General features: G+C 48.5%; 8 protein-coding genes across 8 annotated transcripts; 4 read left to right on the forward strand and 4 right to left on the reverse strand.

Annotated features, from left to right (window-relative positions):
- Window positions 1-253: 253 nt before the first annotated feature.
- On the reverse strand, window positions 254-472 carry DFJ58DRAFT_642977 (uncharacterized protein; the record flags this gene model as incomplete). The annotated part of the gene is made up of 1 exon (XM_041381373.1): window positions 254-472. A coding segment is annotated over one exon (219 nt), but the record flags the coding sequence as incomplete, so codon positions are not given.
- A 171-nt stretch (window positions 473-643) lies between these two features.
- On the forward strand, window positions 644-2811 carry DFJ58DRAFT_752007 (quinon protein alcohol dehydrogenase-like superfamily; the record flags this gene model as incomplete). Its single annotated transcript, XM_041387806.1, has 9 exons — window positions 644-850; window positions 902-1124; window positions 1180-1480; window positions 1533-1740; window positions 1794-1920; window positions 1981-2241; window positions 2306-2427; window positions 2486-2607; window positions 2659-2811. The coding sequence occupies 9 exons, from the start codon at window positions 644-646 to the stop codon at window positions 2669-2671; spliced, it is 1584 nt and encodes a 527-aa protein (XP_041251092.1). The 3' UTR covers window positions 2672-2811.
- Window positions 2812-4074: 1263 nt separating this feature from the next.
- On the forward strand, window positions 4075-6424 carry DFJ58DRAFT_752015 (Bestrophin, RFP-TM, chloride channel-domain-containing protein). Its single transcript, XM_041387807.1, has 15 exons — window positions 4075-4272; window positions 4323-4355; window positions 4405-4443; window positions 4500-4625; window positions 4683-4705; window positions 4756-4761; window positions 4809-4866; window positions 4917-5407; window positions 5462-5535; window positions 5590-5611; window positions 5660-5727; window positions 5778-5936; window positions 5986-6012; window positions 6063-6096; window positions 6146-6424. The coding sequence occupies exons 1-15, from the start codon at window positions 4228-4230 to the stop codon at window positions 6216-6218; spliced, it is 1278 nt and encodes a 425-aa protein (XP_041251093.1). The 5' UTR covers window positions 4075-4227; the 3' UTR covers window positions 6219-6424.
- On the reverse strand, window positions 6309-7315 carry DFJ58DRAFT_720408 (thioredoxin-like [2Fe-2S] ferredoxin-domain-containing protein; the record flags this gene model as incomplete). Its single annotated transcript, XM_041384705.1, has 6 exons — window positions 6309-6350; window positions 6402-6533; window positions 6583-6793; window positions 6854-7077; window positions 7133-7162; window positions 7211-7315. The coding sequence occupies 6 exons, from the start codon at window positions 7313-7315 to the stop codon at window positions 6309-6311; spliced, it is 744 nt and encodes a 247-aa protein (XP_041251094.1).
- A 151-nt stretch (window positions 7316-7466) lies between these two features.
- Window positions 7467-9418, forward strand: DFJ58DRAFT_752026 (Aldo/keto reductase). Its single transcript, XM_041387808.1, has 13 exons — window positions 7467-7687; window positions 7737-7841; window positions 7897-8004; window positions 8055-8108; window positions 8169-8215; window positions 8265-8390; window positions 8446-8535; window positions 8588-8655; window positions 8712-8803; window positions 8859-8872; window positions 8923-9097; window positions 9154-9184; window positions 9240-9418. The coding sequence occupies exons 1-13, from the start codon at window positions 7643-7645 to the stop codon at window positions 9311-9313; spliced, it is 1029 nt and encodes a 342-aa protein (XP_041251095.1). The 5' UTR covers window positions 7467-7642; the 3' UTR covers window positions 9314-9418.
- Window positions 9419-9435: 17 nt separating this feature from the next.
- On the reverse strand, window positions 9436-12747 carry DFJ58DRAFT_902667 (telomere length regulation protein-domain-containing protein; the record flags this gene model as incomplete). Its single annotated transcript, XM_041394831.1, is given in 11 exon segments — window positions 9436-10104; window positions 10128-10353; window positions 10385-10477; window positions 10533-10662; window positions 10711-11010; window positions 11041-11224; window positions 11244-11401; window positions 11459-11542; window positions 11596-12054; window positions 12102-12233; window positions 12255-12747. 11 exon segments carry the CDS (start codon window positions 12745-12747, stop codon window positions 9436-9438), a joined length of 2928 nt encoding a protein of 975 aa, XP_041251096.1.
- Window positions 12748-12969: 222 nt separating this feature from the next.
- Window positions 12970-15441, forward strand: DFJ58DRAFT_850863 (uncharacterized protein; the record flags this gene model as incomplete). The annotated part of the gene is made up of 5 exons (XM_041393802.1): window positions 12970-13091; window positions 13147-13310; window positions 13365-13749; window positions 13798-14008; window positions 14061-15441. 5 exons carry the CDS (start codon window positions 12970-12972, stop codon window positions 14991-14993), a joined length of 1815 nt encoding a protein of 604 aa, XP_041251097.1. The 3' UTR covers window positions 14994-15441.
- On the reverse strand, window positions 15073-16558 carry DFJ58DRAFT_850871 (uncharacterized protein; the record flags this gene model as incomplete). Its single annotated transcript, XM_041393803.1, has 5 exons — window positions 15073-15439; window positions 15496-15575; window positions 15632-16147; window positions 16198-16376; window positions 16514-16558. 5 exons carry the CDS (start codon window positions 16556-16558, stop codon window positions 15153-15155), a joined length of 1107 nt encoding a protein of 368 aa, XP_041251098.1. The 3' UTR covers window positions 15073-15152.
- Window positions 16559-16576: the final 18 nt, after the last annotated feature.

Genomic DNA, 16576 nt, shown 5'->3' on the forward strand with positions numbered 1-16576 from the left:
ATTGCAGTGTCGAGACTCAAGATGCGCATCTTTGCCATAACGTTGATGACTTTACTGATGCTGCGAGAGTAGCTGTTTCTCCTGCTCCGATGGCCCGATAAAGGAAGCTCGGTGCTGAGTGACACAGACGGCAGGAGATATACTTTACAATCGCTTGTGCAGCGATGTACAATCCGGGAGAAAGACCCGAGAGCATGAAAGATGACAAGGCCTGCGCAGCCTTGACATCCCCCTACACAAACAAGTTAGTAGTACCTATGATAGCCTCTCCTCCAAATACAATCGTCAGCATGGCACATGCGTCTCTTGCAAAGGACCTCTCCTCTGCAAGTGCGAATCTATTCTCTCCAGCGGTTCGCAGATGTTTGGTATGAGAATTTTCCCTCATCTGTCTCAAAGCGATGCAAAGCCTGAACACGGCTACCAAATCGAGGGAGCAGACCTTGGTACCAAACCAGGTAAATGGTGCTATTAAAAGTCTCAAATTGACAAGTCCGCTGGTCGCCAGCGCATGAGAGTTTCGGTGGGGCATTAGACAGTCAGACGAAACAAAAAAGGCAACGATTAACCGAAAACACTGGAAGTGCTGGCGGAGTTGCAGAGGGAAATTAGATATCCACAAAGACTAACGTGGGAGTCGGGGATGGCGACACTTCTTCCTCCTCCGAAAAGACTAAAACTATATCACGGCATCGCAGAGCCTGAGCCTGAGCCTCTGAAAGAATCGCCCAATGTTGTGGTTCAATTTGTGAACGAGCATGATGGCACACCGATAGCACCTGCTGTGAACCTCCCAGCGAACATTGCGCGCGAAGGTCTTGAACTACTCGTCAATCAATTACGCACAAAGGTTAGACACTTGCCCTACATCTTCAGTCTACTAATGTTTTTGGTGATCCAGGACGACGATGAGCACGTGCCATTTGCTTTTCATGTTGCTCTACCTGAGGAGGCGACGAAACCAAATGCTCCAACGCGAATCGTGATATCAAAATCAATTGAATTGGATGTTCTAGCACACGCATCCCATGCATTCTCAGAAGAAGACGTCCTGGTAGTACGCTGCGCTCCACAGTCTGTCTTCAAAGTTCGCCCAGCTACTCGATGTTCTGCCACACTTTCAGGTCTGTTGATTGCCTACTGGCGTATCAATATTTGTTGATGTAATTGTGGAATCAGGACATTCCTCACCGATATTATGTGCTTCATTCTCCCCTACTGGCAATTTACTTGCGACTGGCTCAGGAGACACGCATGTGCGCCTATGGGATCTTTATACCGAAACACCGTCGCACACGTTGGCCGGCCACACTGGGTGGGTACTGTGCGTGGAGTGGGATCCATTAGAACGCAAATTGGCAAGTGGTGGACACGATGGCCATGTAAGGTTATGGGATCCTAAGACTGGAAAACCGCTGGGCGATGCAATGAAGGGCCATTCAAAATGGGTGACGTCCTTGGCATGGGAGCCCGTACACTTGTGCGTCATTGTCTATGGTATCTTTCAAGGCTACTTACTTCTAACCTACCAGAAACCCATCTAACCCACGGTTGGCATCTTCGTCTAAGGACGGAACTGTGCGAGTATGGTCGACGGCCACACGAAAACTAGAATACGCACTTGGGGGTCACACTGCCAGCGTAAACGTCGTCAAATGGGGAGGCGGTGGTTTGAATGGTCATGGAGTACTCTACACGGCTAGTAGTGACCGTACAGTCAGAGTATGGGATGCACGAGGGGTACGCATATCCTTCCATCTTCACCGCGCAATTATTTAATGCTGTTTATCCAGGGAAAACAACTTCATATTCTGAAAGACCATGCACATTGGGTCACCACTCTCGCTCTCAATACGGATTTCGTACTTCGTACTGGACCATTCGATCACACCGGAAAGCGCCCATTATCGGACGAGGGAGGTAAATCCTCAATTGCGCGAGTTATCTTCCGTTATATTCTTAGTTAATACAAAATATCAGCTCAAGCACTTGCTCTCAAAAGATACACCGCGCTGGTATCACGAACGCCAGAACTACTGATATCAGGTTCAGACGACCACACTCTCTTCCTTTGGTCTTTATTCGCATCGTCGAACGCAGAACCGGGAGGGGGTAAGACTAAGCCCTTGACCCGTTTAACCGGCCACCAACGGCAAGTATCTCACGTCGCTTTCTCCCCCGATGGTCGGTGGGCAGCTAGTGCTGGGTGGGATAGTGCAGTGCGACTATGGGATTGCTCAGGTACCTTAGATGGCTGTCGCATTTTTGTTGGCAACTTGATTCAAATTTTTCCGTCACCTTGCAGGTGCTGGGCAGCTGGGCAAGTTTGTAGCTACACTGCGCGGACATGTTGGCCCCGTTTACAGACTTGCATGGAGTGCAGATTCGCGAATGCTGGTAAGCGCCAGCAAGGATGCAACTGTCAAAGTAAGTTTGACGTGCACACGAGCGAGATATTCGTTTGATGGATGTGTTGTTGCATCAGATTTGGGACCTCAAAACGTACAAAATTAAGTCGGACCTTCCTGGTCATACAGACGAGGTCTACTGCGTGGATTTCGTTGCTGATAAAGTTGTCAGCGGGGGCCGCGATCGGACTGTGAAGATGTAAGTTGATGCACCGTCTTAATGCATTTCGGTTGTGACGTTACTTTGCAGATGGAAGAACTAGCGATAAAACTGTGATTTGAGGAGGGTTACCCTGACTTCTCTTTATGATCGCTCGTGGAGAACTGGTAGTTACGAAGGTCCCTTACTGATTCCATGATAGCATAGCGTTATCTAGACAAATATAATAATGCCGTGGGCACTCGCATGGGACGGAACGGGCTATGTGTAAGAAACATGATGCGTAAACACGCATGAAAGGAAAGAGACACAGTCGAGTAACGGAGTTGCTAGGTGATCTCATGACCAACGCGAAGTGGAACGACGACAAAATAAAAATCCGCAGCAGGCAACTTCATAGGAAACTTCTCCTGTCCCACCAGTTGACTTTTGTGTTTCTGTTGGTCGTGCCTGAGATCCTTGTGCACCTGCTGTAGGTTGACCTGGTTGCGTTGAACTGTTGGCCTGGTTGCTGTTCATACGCTAGGGATCCGCACGGGTGAACCCTGGGGTGTCGGAAACCTCACCCCCACCCCCACAAGGGGGTTTTGTGGCGGGTACATTTGTGAGGCACCCCAACCCGCACCCGTCAAGGGTACACCCATGAGTCAGTAGTAAACGTTAGTTATTTGTTAGTAATTACGATGCGGAATAAAGTTTACCAGGGATGTCAAATAGTTGAACGCCATTGGAGACTTGCGGGTAAGATGCACGGTGTGCGGTCGAGGACAGCGGTGTGACAATACGGTGCATTATATCTATTGAAACAAGGCAGGTTGACTCAGTGAAGCACCATAAAACACGCAATACACGCACCTCGAAACGGCAGTCACAGTGTTTCCCGAAAAACGATGGATGGTTACGGACTCGGACGACAAGGCACTTCGTCTGTGGGGCTTGAAGGTAGGTGTTGTGTTGAAGAAGATGGAGGGGCATCGCAATGACGTGTGGGCATTGGCGGTATCACGAGATAGGCAATTGATGGCAAGCAGTGATAAAGGCGGAGAGGTCATCATTTAGCATGGAGAAACTGGAAATGAGGTAGGTTAGTAGCATAAAAACGCACAATACACGCACCTCGGCAGCTTAGAGAAAGACACTCACAATCCCTTCAAAGTCCACCTCGACCATTCTCAATGAGTGATGACTGCACTATCGCCATTAGATGGGAGGGGGTATATTCCAGAAGCTGTGGAGGCATGAGTCGAACACATATACAGGAACTGCCTGGTATCTCGGGCATCTATAGAGGCGGGCATGGTGAAGCAGCATAAAAGCGCACATTGATATACGTACCTCTGTAACTTGTAACTTAGAGAAAGACGCCCACGCCATGGGATCTGCTTTTGGTCTACCTTAGGTCGTCGACTTTGATGCAATCATTTTATGACCTCAGGCCCCGCAAACCTTTTACTTTCTGTTAGTTCCAGATTGAGGAGGGGGTCTCAACTCTGGAGCTCGGTAACAATGAATATTGATATTGATGTATTACGGTAACCACCACGGGCCGTTCAAATAGTATATGTCACACTAGCAACTCCACTACCTTGAACACGTGTACAGAAAGCAAGGCTTGAACTCAACTCTTGCGGTGTCTGCCACAGTTTGCCAGGAGACAGCATGGAGTCCCGCCAGAGTGCGAAGTTCACCTTGGCAACCTTCAAGGTAAGATTCCAAGATGACCATGCGTCTTTGTCTAACCAATCGGATGATAGTCCCCAAGGATCAAAAGGAAGTACCTGCGCAAGGTTATTTGGAATTTCGCTCCTCCGCTTCTCTTTGGCTGACATTGTGCAGTACTCATGGCTCCCTGATGTATTGCGATTAAAAGGCAGCGTACGTGTCGTTGGCAGGAGAAAACTCAGTGACTAACTTAGATGCTCGTGATATAGATCATTAGTCGTATAATTGGTCCAGTCTTGACTGTCACCGTATTCGCTGGGTTGGTCGCCTATGCGTGGTCCAAAGGGAAGAGAGTGGTCTTGACAAATTCGGTCGTGCCACTGTTGTCTGTGGTGGTAAGTAACAGCGAATGTTGCCAACCTATGTATATGCTGACATGTCACAATCTCCAGGTTGGTTTAATTCTCGTATTTAGGTAAGTTATATACGTACCCAGGACGTTGACCAGCTCACAGTTTTCTACAGAAATGGGTGCGTAAAGCATGAAGTTACCAAGAATGTCTTTAATCTTAGCCTAGGACTTCATACGATCGTTTTTGGGAAGGTCGAAAGTGCTTCTCGTCCATCACGTCTAACGTAAGGACTCTAATACTCGCCTGTATTCAGCTTCATCGACCCCTCTCTAGGTCCGCAACCTGTCTCGTATGATATGGATTCATGTCTCGCTACCTCCCGCCGAAGATCACCCCGCCCACGTTCTCGGAAAGACACCGACATCTCCGCTTACTACTGCTCAACTCAGGCGTCAGAAGATAGAAGCTCTGCAATTTTGCGTCGCTTTTGTATTTGCTGTCAAGCACTACCTCCGCAATGAAGACGGGCCTGATTACGATGATTATACCGGCGTTCTTCCTGCATCGTTCACGCGAATCCACGACCTTGGTTACACCACGGCTCAAGGAAGATCCTCTCCTAAATCCTATGATGCTGCCTCGTCAGCTTCGGATAGTACAAACAACAGCCCTGATGCCACCAAGAGAATTCGTCGGAAGCGCAGCAAGAAAACACTCGTTGGCCATGCCGCCGCGTCAACTGCAACCCCGCTGCTTTCGAACTCTCATCAAACTGTTGAGTTCCACTCCTACGCTGATCGAATGACTATGCCATTTCCCCTCGTGTTCGTGATGAAATTTAATACACCACACTGCGACTGACTGACTAGTAACAACAGTATCGCTCATGAGCTGTCTAATGCCATATTCAGGTTTAAGCGAGAAGGTTTGCTTGAAACCGTTGGTCCGGCAGGTAAGATACCCTGACATTCCTAGTCTTGACGCTTAATTTCGTGCCGATACTCAGGTATGAACGCTATGAGTGGGTTGTAAGTCAGATGTGTTAGTTCACTGAAAACCATCTTATCCTTGTCCAGGGTGCAGTCGATGGTCGACCAAATGACTTCGATGGAGAGAGTGGCAAATACCCCTATACCCGCGCCTTGTGACTTCAGTCCTTACTGACATTTTCAACAATTACTGATGGCGTTCTAGATGGAATCCATCTAAAGCAATGTGTAACCTTATACCTGTTTGCCCTGCCTTTGACCCTCGTCAATGACCTCGGTTGGAGCACAATTCCCATCGTTACTGTAGTTGCTTTTACATTGATGGGCATCGAGGGTATCGCAGATGAGATCGAGATGCCTTTTGGTAAGTGTTCTGCGCAGACGAACAATTATGTTGCTGAAAACAACATCAGGATATGACCCACACGACCTGCCTCTTGGTGCGTTTCAGTGCAACGCAGTACTTCTTATTATTCACTCGCATACGCAGACACTTACTGTGACGACTTGAGAGAGGAGATTGAGTAAGTTGCATGTCCTGATCCCATGTTCCGACTACCACTTTTTGGGCAGGTTTATGATCGAAAGGCTTCCGGAGGGTGGACATGGCGTACATGGTTATGACGACGGAGAGGGCGATGATTGAACACTCGAGTAATTTTGGGCAGTAGTGGAACTTCACACTTTTTCTTTTTGTGTTTTAAATCATTACCATCAAAGACAGCTCTAGAAATATCTAGCTAAACTCCGGTGTGCAAAATTCTCCCGGTCCGTAGGGCTAGCAACAACTGTTCAATGACATGATATTGCCCGTACGAAGCGAACTTACTTTCGATGTGAGCGAGGTAAGTCCAGCAGAGTTTTCGCTCGTCTTTCGTCCACTTTGTGGTCCCGGTTTCGGTTTTTGGCCCTTCGCGAAAGCTTCCAGGACTTTCTTTGTGATCGCCGGGGTCAGGTCTTCCTGTGCTCAGTTCAGCTCACGTCTTGCGAGGAGTGGAAAAACGACGAACGTAAAAATCGTCGTTGACGACCATCATAGGTGCATTACTGCAAGCACCCTGGCATTCAACTTCAATGACGGTGAATTTACCGTCCTTTGTCGTGGCTCCTGGTGTTATTCCACCCAGTTGACTACAAACCGTGTTCAAAATCTCCGTGGAGCCCCTCAGCATGCATGGTGTGGTGGTACAGACTTGCACGAAGTTCTCCCCAATTGGTTCACTGTGCCAATACAGTAGTCAGTAGAGCAGACCTCTGATTAGTGCCGCATAGTTAACGCACCGGTTGAACATGGTATAGAAGGTCGCGACCTCGTACACCCGCATTGGGGGCATCTCGAGCAGCTTTGCGACATAGTTCATAACGCTGATGCTCGTCCATCCCTTGTTCTGCCGTTGTCCGATGTCAAGGAGAGGAATGACCGCAGCCTTCTTATATTGCGGAGGATATCTAGAGATGATCTCTTCGGCCCTCTTTATGTTGTCCTCTGTGAACGCGAAGGGTATCTACTCAGATAATGGTCTTGGGTAAGTATAAAGGTCGTCAACTTGTAACACAAACCTTCGGGTTGTTGTACTCCGTGTCGCGGTGCTGTCCACATTTAATAACTTTTCAGTTCAAAATGGAAGATTCGCCTACCATGAATAATGCATCTGAGCGGCGCGCGCACGAGTTCGAGAAGGCCCTCCCGAAAACTGAAGGAGTCGAAGCCGCTGAACGCCTCAATGAAGTGGTTACAAGCATTGTCCACCAGTGAGCGGAAGTGTGCTGAGGTTTGTCGGAACAGTAGGGTGAGAGACCTGAAATTCACACGATCTGGACCGGATACGGCATATTACCTCCTATGTACATAATTATATAACCTGTTGGCAATTGGTCAGAAGGTCACGGTCATCTTGATTCTATAATCTAGAATCTAGACTGGTTATCGGTCAGAAAGTCTGACGAGAAACTATCTTTTGCCGAAGGCTTATGCACGCTATGTATCACCTTTCGGCATGGCACTACATATAAGCAGTTGAAACAAGCCCAACCACTAATACAATTAATCCAACTCACATTCCAACAACCATGTCCGCAACTATCAACCCAAAGAGCGCCTTGAAGGTCGTGATGGTTGGCATTCGGCTACTCGTTCCTGATGACAGTGCTAAGTTATCCTAAGGGTGCTATGACTTTTGGCGTAGAAGGATCCGAGGGCGCTCGAGTTCACGAACTCAAAGACGTGGAAACTATTCTCGACATCTTTCAGAGCCATGGGCACAATGAGGTTGGTCTCATGTCAGTCGGCTATGAATACATTGCAACACGCTGATTTTCTCTAGGTCGACACTGCACGCATTTACTCGTTCGGCACCAGCGAAGAATATCTCGGAAAACTCAACTGGCAGAGCCGGAACTTGATCATGGACACCAAGCATTATCCTCATTCCGTAATGTCCAACCTTCTGATTATTTCAAGTCGGCTTAACAGGTCATTTAGCGGATGGGTCGTGCTACTGCTGAGGAGGGCGAGTTGTGTGATCACTCCCCAGAGGTGAACCCGTTCCCCTTCCTACACTTCATTGCCAAGATTATTTACCCCTGAACATTCAAGGGTTTGCGCCTGAATCTTATGGCATCCTTGAAGGCTCTGAACACCGAGTAAGTGATCCTCCCCATTGCAAGCTCACGTGCTGATAATGTTATTCAGCAAAGTCGACATGTGGTATCTCCACGGTCCCGACCGCACTATACCATACGAGGTCACTCTAAAAACTGTCAATGATCTGTACAAAGAAGGGCATTTCAAAGCTCTTGGCATCAGCAATTATATGTCGTCAGTATTTTGCGATGTGCTTGCCAATCATAGGTCCTGATCTCCTCTTGCACAGTTGGGAAGTAGCGCAAATGGTGGAGATATGCAGGTCAAATGGGTATATCCAACCTACAGTGTACCAAGGCGTCTACAATGCAATACAAAGGTTTGCGGTTGTATTTCTCGCCTACTATCGTGCTTATTCATTTGGTCCGTAGAACCGTAGAACCGGAACTGTTCAGCTGCTTGCGCAAATATGGTATAAGCTTCTACGCCTTCAGTCCTCGTACGCACTTCTCCTTTAGCATCGCTACGCATGATCCTGAGATTCATTTGATTTAGTTGCAGGAGGCTTCTTCACTGGTCGGTACATCAGCCAAGACGATCAGGCTGAGGCAGGTAGCCGATTTGATCCTGGCAGAATCCAGGGCAAGGTATTTTTAGCTTTTCAGTCTTATCTTGTCTCCAGAGCTAATTTGTACTTTGTAGCACCATCGTAACAGGTAAAACTTCATTCGAGGATATGAAGCTTTGTATTTAACACAAAGTGCAGGTATTGGAATGACACCTACTTTGCTGCCGTCAAGTTGGTCCGCGAGGTTGCTGAAGTGTATGAATTGACGGTGCCTGAAGTGGCTTTGCGGTGGATCTCTCACCACAGCTGCCTGTCTCGTGAAATTGGCGACGCAGTGATTATCGGAGCATCTAGTGCGAAGCATACTGAGCAGGTATGATCATATGTACATTATTTCTGACTCAACACATGCGAACTGATCATTTCCAGAACCTTTTGGATCTCGAAAAGGGCCCTTTGCGTGAGTCCAACACAACTCTTACTGCTTTATCATGCGACTGAACTGTTCTTCACAGCCGACGAGGTTGTGAAAGCCCTGGATGATGCTTGGCTTTCAGTCAAGGCCATCTCTGCCAATTACTGGCATTAGATACAAAGTAGCATAAATCGGCAACATTTGTGCCCCGGATGTACTAGTATTACTTGACTCAGTCTGTAGGCGATAATGCACACACAAGAGATTTTCACAGACAAGTGTCTCGCATTCATCGACTATCGGACATCCACCATTGACCTTCGCCATTTTGAGGTTAACTCATCGACCTTCAGCAGTACCCCCGCTGCAGCCCTACGCAGTCGGACCTCATGGACTCCCCCGCCACCTTCTACCAGAGTGCCCTTCTCAAGTAGCTCAAAAATCTTCCCAGCCCACTCTCCAGCACCCAACAATAGTGCAGTGTGCTCAAGACCGAGCGAGCGTCCCCCATCGAGTTCGAGACAACCATCCAGGACAATTAAGGAAAGTTCAAGAGCAGCTGTGAGCACCGAAGCTTCCTTGCCCCGGGCTTCGCCAGTTAGTCCAGTCGAGCCCGTGTCATCGCTGACGGCCCTTGAGATTGGTCGAGTTCCCAAGGCGACCGCGAGCTCCAGAGCGCCTGGTGCAATGATAGACAGCCATTGCGGAGCATTCTGTGCTGCATGCACCAGCAACGCCAGAGAGCCCATGAATTGTGACAGAACAACGGGGTTGAGGACAAGACCTGTGCCAGCACCGTGATACCGATACAGAGCATCACGGTGCGCTGTTCTCTCCTCGCGTGTCTGCTCATCGCGGAGGAATGCCCAAAAACGGTTGATAAACGGCATAATGAAGTATTCGGCTGCGACGTCTATGAATGCAGTTCGATGGGGTTGCGAAGTTTGGCCTGGCAGAGAGCTCGACTTCGCCTTTCTGCAGGCGACACTTCAGCGACTTTAGGAGATATCCGTATGCGCAACTGCCGTTCTCGTACGAACTCCGGCACTTTATCAGCGGTAGCTTCCTTTCCTCTGTCAATTGCTGCGCGTGTGACACCCTCAAGCAAGCCTTGAACAGTTCCGTTGGCTTGACCATCGGCTGTGAGATATTTCTGATGAAGTGCAGGAGGCAAAGTTTTGCTAGGAAATGCGGTGCGTTGATTATTAAGAGGACTGCAAGCTTGCAGAATGAACGGGGAGCGACGCCAGTTCTCGTGCTCCAAACACAAGGGCATTGAGTATAACAAAGCGTTGTTCTGTAGAATACTGATTGCTGAAGAATTCTTCGATGATGCACCTGTGGCGAATTTCATCGTATGTGTTTGTCAACCCTAGCTTGCAATGAAACTTACGCGGCGGAGACTCGAGGGCAGCACGCTACCAGAGCATTGACGGTACGCTGACGGTTGTTCTCGAAGCAGTCAAGCTCAAAGTTATCGTTCAGCGAAGTAAATCCATAGACCAAATTAGCAGCGTTTTCCTCTGCGAAGCCGTCAGTTGTTGAAGTATGTAACAGCATGCTAAACCCACCAAGTTCAGTCCCATAATCGCTCTTTTTCCTGATCAGCTCTTCTGCAACGTTAAGTGCCATTTCGATTTTGTCGGCTTCCTGGCTCTCTTCGCCGGGCTTCACTCTCGCGTTTCGCACCATCTCGCCTAGCTGCGCAAGGTACACAGGTCGTGGAATTTTCTTGACTCCAACACGTAAAGTGGGATCTTTCTCCATCTCGTCGAGCTCAGAGGGCGTGGGTGACGCGGAGCGGGAGGAGGTTGGTGATGCGTAGCCAGTAAGTGAGTCATCTGAGTCGTAGCCGGTCGCGACACTAGCCTCTGTGAGCTTCAACGCCGATATTTTAGCACCGTCCAGAACACCAGCAGTAATAATCTCTTCTGTTGGAGTGCTCTCCTCCGTGGCTGGCTCCAATTCATCGCCTGTGTAAGGGTCAAAATCAACGTCTCGAGCCGAACAAAGTGCTCTTAGATCTCTGGCCCAGGGCTTCCCGTCGGCCTTCTCCATCCCAATCTCCGAAATCCAAGTTCTTGCCTGCACGGGTTGCAACTACTTCAGCTGCCAGCATCCCACATCGGCGGATGTTATTGTCCAGATGACTGATATATTGACCAATTGCAGTGACGAAGCTAGGCGAGAGCGCAGTTGATACCACACATTCTGATTGACCAGGGAAGTACGATACAATGAGAAGTAGCAGTGATGTAACATCTAATCCATGCGGATTGATCAATCATCAAAGTCGACGTTACATCAAGATAAACTCACAATAATGCCGTGACAGCAGTGAGTGCTTGACGTGCTCTGGAGCGCACCACATTTCCAAAGTACGTGACAATAAAGCCTGGAGCGCTGAAAGCATCATGATTGACATGCGTCTAGAAGAATCTAGTTAGAATACCGACCTTCCGAGTTCATCGGACCTGTTTTTGCACCGGCTGCCCAGCTGACAAAAATCCTGGCATGACTCTCTTTCCAATCGCGGGATAACATAACGCCCAATACCTCATTCCACACATCTGATTTTGGCTGGAGAGTTCCGAACATAGCATGAAGCAATAAGGATTCTTGCACGACAACGCCTCTATCTTGCGCCGTAACGCCTAAGTTACTAGGTAACTGCGCCAGAGAAGAACACAACGACGCGAATATGGTCTGCTGGGCAACCGTGGATGGGAGAGAAATGAGTGTATTCGTCCAGAACTTGGAGTAGCTGTGGTCATCGTCCTGTCTAAACTTCACGCGGATTGTGGCTAGCGTGGAACGAAAGAAGGAAGGTTGGGACTGTGGTAAGAACGATGAGGATGGAAACACTCCGACATTCACGAGTTTCATCAGAAGTTGTGTGACAGATGTTATCCTATCTGAACATACGTCATGTATATATCAGATATAAAATGAATAAACACACCTTGCGATGGTGAACGGGAGAGAGTGAATATTAAACGCTCCGTGCCGCTGCTGAAGCCGTTGAAGTAAGTCGCAAGCTCAAGTTCTGGGGGTAAGTCTCGCGTGCCAACTGCGTTGGCAGCTTTCAATGGGACTGCGAAAACGTTTCTGAGACAGTCGTCCCATCTGACTGACTTCCTAGCTGATAAATCGTTGCTAGCGAAAGCAGCGGTATGAAGTCTGTCAATAGGATACTGAGTCGACAACTTGGCTAATAATCTAATAGATTCCTCTGTGAGCACTGAAGAGAGCAGTGTGGAATAAGCGCAGAGTACCACATCCCCTGCAGCAGATAGTGCAAAAGAAAACGTGTCGGGGCAGAAATATTGATCGACGAGGGGCAGATGACCTTCGTCAACAAGGACTGTCGACCACGTTGGTAGAACGTGCTCAATTAACACTCTTTGAAGCGGAGGAAAGGTCTTTGCAATATCAAGGACTCGCGATCCTTGGAGCGGCTCGAGATTGAACTGGCGACATTGTGGTGGAAGAAGGCCTATGTAGTCCAAAGGGCGACAAAGTAAAGATAACAGAATTTGATGATCGGCTATAGGGGACTGCAGGCTATCGATTACAGATTTTATCTGTGCAAGGGTGTCGTCCTCCATATAAATTATCACATAGAAGTAGGTGACTAGTACTGCAAGTCCGACTTCTTCAATCATAATTACTAGCTTAGTCAGCAGCTTCACAAGTCAATACAGGTAAGCAACTTCAAAGTCACGTGCAGCCTTTGAATCGGACATCCGTTCATGACGTCATCTGAGGTTGTAGTCCAGCATAATTGATGTAGACCTTCACTCAATCCATTTTGGTTCAATAGCACCATCATGTCGTATACTGACCTCTCCAATTTCTCGGCACTCTATCGTGCTCTTTGGCAGAAGCAAGATCACTCTGTCATAAGGCAAGGATTAAAGTGTAATGTTATAGATTTGGAAGGTTATGACAAGTCGGCCTATTTCCTATATGTGAGACTTTGGGCGATACTAAGCGGTCTAAAACAGGATGCACCCGTTCACCTTCGACGCTGTTGATCTATCTCAACACCCTGATGCGATGTTATCAAACGGAGCAACCTCCATGCTCATCCGCTCAGAATATGAGTTATTCTTTGATAACGCCTCCAATATTGAGCGTAACTTCATTGTTCATGGATCGGCAGGTATAGGTAAGTCAACTTTCTTCTAAAAATGCTGCTGCTCAATCCAACGCCACATTGAAGGGAAGACAAATTTCCTAGGATACGTTCTCATCAGGCGACTTCTCGCTCGCCAGCCTGTGACCTATCAGGTCGATCGACCGGACTCATGTGTCTTGTGCTTTACTGGTGATGGCTTCTTCACGTTCCCAGAGCAGAACAGCGAGTACTACCCCTTATTCCAACGCGAAGACGTATGGCATCTCATCGACAGCACGCACGGAGACTCCATAGTTCACGCGAACACTGCCCACACCCAGGCGCTGATGTGGGGTACGTGCGGCAAGGCTATTTTCACCACCTTCTGGCCCGACAAGCTGGGATTTAATATTGAATGGTCGCCTGGATATGAAGTTGCACTTCAGCGGTGGATGGCCCCATGTCCTTGGGACGAAATCTTTGCTATGAGGTGAAATTTATGTATATGAAGTTAACGATCACTGACCATCATCGTCAGTGCTCTTACTGCAGACCGACATGACGTCGAGTTCCTACTATGGACGTACACTCATTTCGGGTCCAATGCGCACACCTGCATGCAAGTGTCTCATGATCCTAGTTATGCCGAGCATTATGTGAACGAGCTAGAGGATGCCCACGATAATTTCTGGAGCTTGCCTGCCTTGCTACGCGGAACAGAATCCCAATATAATCGCAGCCTATTTGCAGTTAAAACCGGGCGATACCCGCGCAGAACCGCTTCCCTACCCGGTATCACAGGTCGCCAGCAAGATTTTCGCAGAAGGACTCGTCTCCATCGACCCAACCGCTGCCAAACAGGCCGTCTGCAACCTTCTTCACTCATCGGACGCCAAAGGGGAGGGCGAGATCTTCTATCGTCAGGTTGTGGTGGCCCTCATGTCCAGATTCGGAGGGACCTTCGAGCTCGGGTGTCGGGATTCGCAGGCGCATTATCAACTGGCCAACCAAAGCCTTTTCCTGCGTACTAAATTTGAGGCGCCATACGGGGTCCAGTTGGCTTACCGGACCCAAGGCCAACTTGCGAAGCTAGCAACAAACTATCCGCACATTCTCCACACCCCTGGGCATGCACTTTTGCATCCAGGGATTGATGCGATCATGTTCGATTCCAGCACCCCAACAGTGTGGCTTATGCAGGTGACCTATGGATCCCCACGCCCAATATCTCCGCATGGTCTTGTGTTCTTGTTGGACGCTGTAAGATGCACTGCTTACGAGCCCTCAGCTCTCTGCCCCTGGAAGCTCATCTTCGTTACACCACCCTGGCAAGACATCACAGACTCCTTCCAACTCGGTGAATCCGACAAATCAGAGTACTTCACCTCCATGTTCTGGGACACGCGCATGAAGTCATATGTCATGCAGCTTCGTGACACGGATGATGACGTGCACTCTTCGAACAGCGCATGTAAGCAGTGGGGTTTCCCCCTGTGGAAGAACTCGTTGATCAGCCTCCTACGGTGCATTGCCAACTTAGCGCACCTCGCACAAACACCCTGGCGCGTAATTGGTTCCGAGTGTGTGGACCAGGTGACGATTGGGCTTTGGGGTACGTTTATACGGACGCCGGGAGCTCATTTGTTTGGAGATATGATGGGTGAGCAACCGATTGGGCCGAGTGGGCTCCACCTGAGATTTCCTAAGGGTAATAATTCAGGGATGTACTATTAATACTTTGGATCGCCTGATATACAAGTTGTGATGAAAAAATTGTTGAATCTTCTTTCAACGGACCATGGTTATCGACGAAAAGCCTTAATAATGCAGAATTTAATATGCAGCAATAACCTCCTGAATGAGACATGGGACTGTGAAAAATAAGCAGCCCACTCAAGCCTTTTCATCGTCCTCTGCAGCGTTTTTCATACCTTCCCATACATCATCTCCTTCCTGTTCATCCTCATCCACGGGCACAGTATCTTGCTCTTGGTCCCAGAGAACAACCGTCGGTATCGTTGTCATAAAAACGCGCTCCAAAACCGTGCCCTTCTTGTCAAGGTGCTGCCCAACTTTATCAGGAAGTTGGACGACACTGTGTATGCGTACATATCGATCTATCGATGCTGAAGCTAAGTGGGTTGGGGATGCAGCCAGTGAGATGGCAGTGCCCGATAGGCCTGGATACCAAAAAATCAGTCAACGAGAATTGAGAAAAGTAATCAGGAGAACAGACCTTTGTACCCATATGAGACACTCCCATTCCGTAAGTCAACCGCGTACACATTTGAGCCGTAGTCTGAGATGAAGGCCTCACTGATCATGTAGTGGTCAGTAAAGCAAATCAGAGTGTCGATCAAAGAAACACCGACTGTTCTGAGGATCCCTTCTCTACTGTTTTTACGCCACCAATCTTCCCTATTCCTTTAAACACAGCGACAGGTCTCCGCCCAGCACGAGTGTCGTAACGACGCATATCACCGAGACGTGTGCCTGCAAGAAGATGCTGTTGGCTTGCAGACGTTGAAGGCGAGAGGTACGTTAAACATGTATTGTGAACGGGCTGCCGCAGTCCAAGAAAATCATTTGGGACGTTCTTGGCGCGCCAAACTTCCCCAGGAAAGAGGGTATCGCTTTGTTTCCGCTTTTTGCTGTTAACTATTGCACCTTTTGCTGAACTTTCGGATGGAGGAGCAAATGCACGCTCTGTATCCCAGAGAGATACTTCTACCTCGTCGCCTCCGTACGCAAATGTTTGACGATCATGTGAGAGACGCCAGTCGCATAGTCGAGACGGTAAGGCCGCAAGTTTATGGCTGACTCCACAGTTATCGTTTTTCAAAGTCGACATCAGCAGGGCGCCGTTGGTAGTACAGGAGAATACAGAGCTTCGCCGCTTCAGAACCATCAAGCAAACAACCTGAATGCAAGAGCTCACCTGCCCGAAGCAGCAAGACCGATGAAAGACTGATCACTCTTGATTCGAGTTTCCTTCCACTCTTGAAGTAACTCGATTTGATCATCTTCATTCAAAGAAAATATTGAAACCGCTCCATTAGCATGAGCAGCTGATAGCTTTCTTTCAGCATTAGATGCTTTACTAATGCGAGGGGCTGTCTGAACACACCAATGTCTTCTCTCCCGCGTTCAACGCGAGTTTTTGGATGCCTTTAGTTCTGCCAGGTGGCAGTAACCATCGTGGAGAGTTTTCAAGTCTAGTTTTGATTCTTTTGCGAAGCTGGGTTGTACCCCACCGATTTTATGTTGCCCAGTTCATCACCGACGAGAAATCGAGGCATTATTGGCGTGACAGTACC

Source organism: Suillus subalutaceus (genome assembly GCF_016647625.1).
Source record: "Suillus subalutaceus strain FC151 chromosome Unknown DFJ58scaffold_1, whole genome shotgun sequence".
NCBI classification, from domain to species: domain Eukaryota; kingdom Fungi; phylum Basidiomycota; class Agaricomycetes; order Boletales; family Suillaceae; genus Suillus; species Suillus subalutaceus.

What these genes read in the sequence shown, in the direction of transcription:
- DFJ58DRAFT_752015 (XM_041387807.1), top strand. Translation starts at nt 4,228, where the DNA reads ATGGAGTCCCGCCAGAGTGCGAAGTTCACCTTGGCAACCTTCAAG. An exon ending in CCCACACGACCTGCCTCTTG is followed by an intron (nt 6,013 to 6,062) that starts GTGCGTTTCAGT and finishes TCGCATACGCAG; the next exon opens with ACACTTACTGTGACGACTTG. An exon ending in GACTTGAGAGAGGAGATTGA is followed by an intron (nt 6,097 to 6,145) that starts GTAAGTTGCATG and finishes CTTTTTGGGCAG; the next exon opens with GTTTATGATCGAAAGGCTTC.
- DFJ58DRAFT_752026 (XM_041387808.1), top strand. Translation starts at nt 7,643, where the DNA reads ATGTCCGCAACTATCAACCCAAAGAGCGCCTTGAAGGTCGTGATG. An exon ending in GGCATCAGCAATTATATGTC is followed by an intron (nt 8,391 to 8,445) that starts GTCAGTATTTTG and finishes CCTCTTGCACAG; the next exon opens with TTGGGAAGTAGCGCAAATGG. An exon ending in TCTCGAAAAGGGCCCTTTGC is followed by an intron (nt 9,185 to 9,239) that starts GTGAGTCCAACA and finishes TGTTCTTCACAG; the next exon opens with CCGACGAGGTTGTGAAAGCC.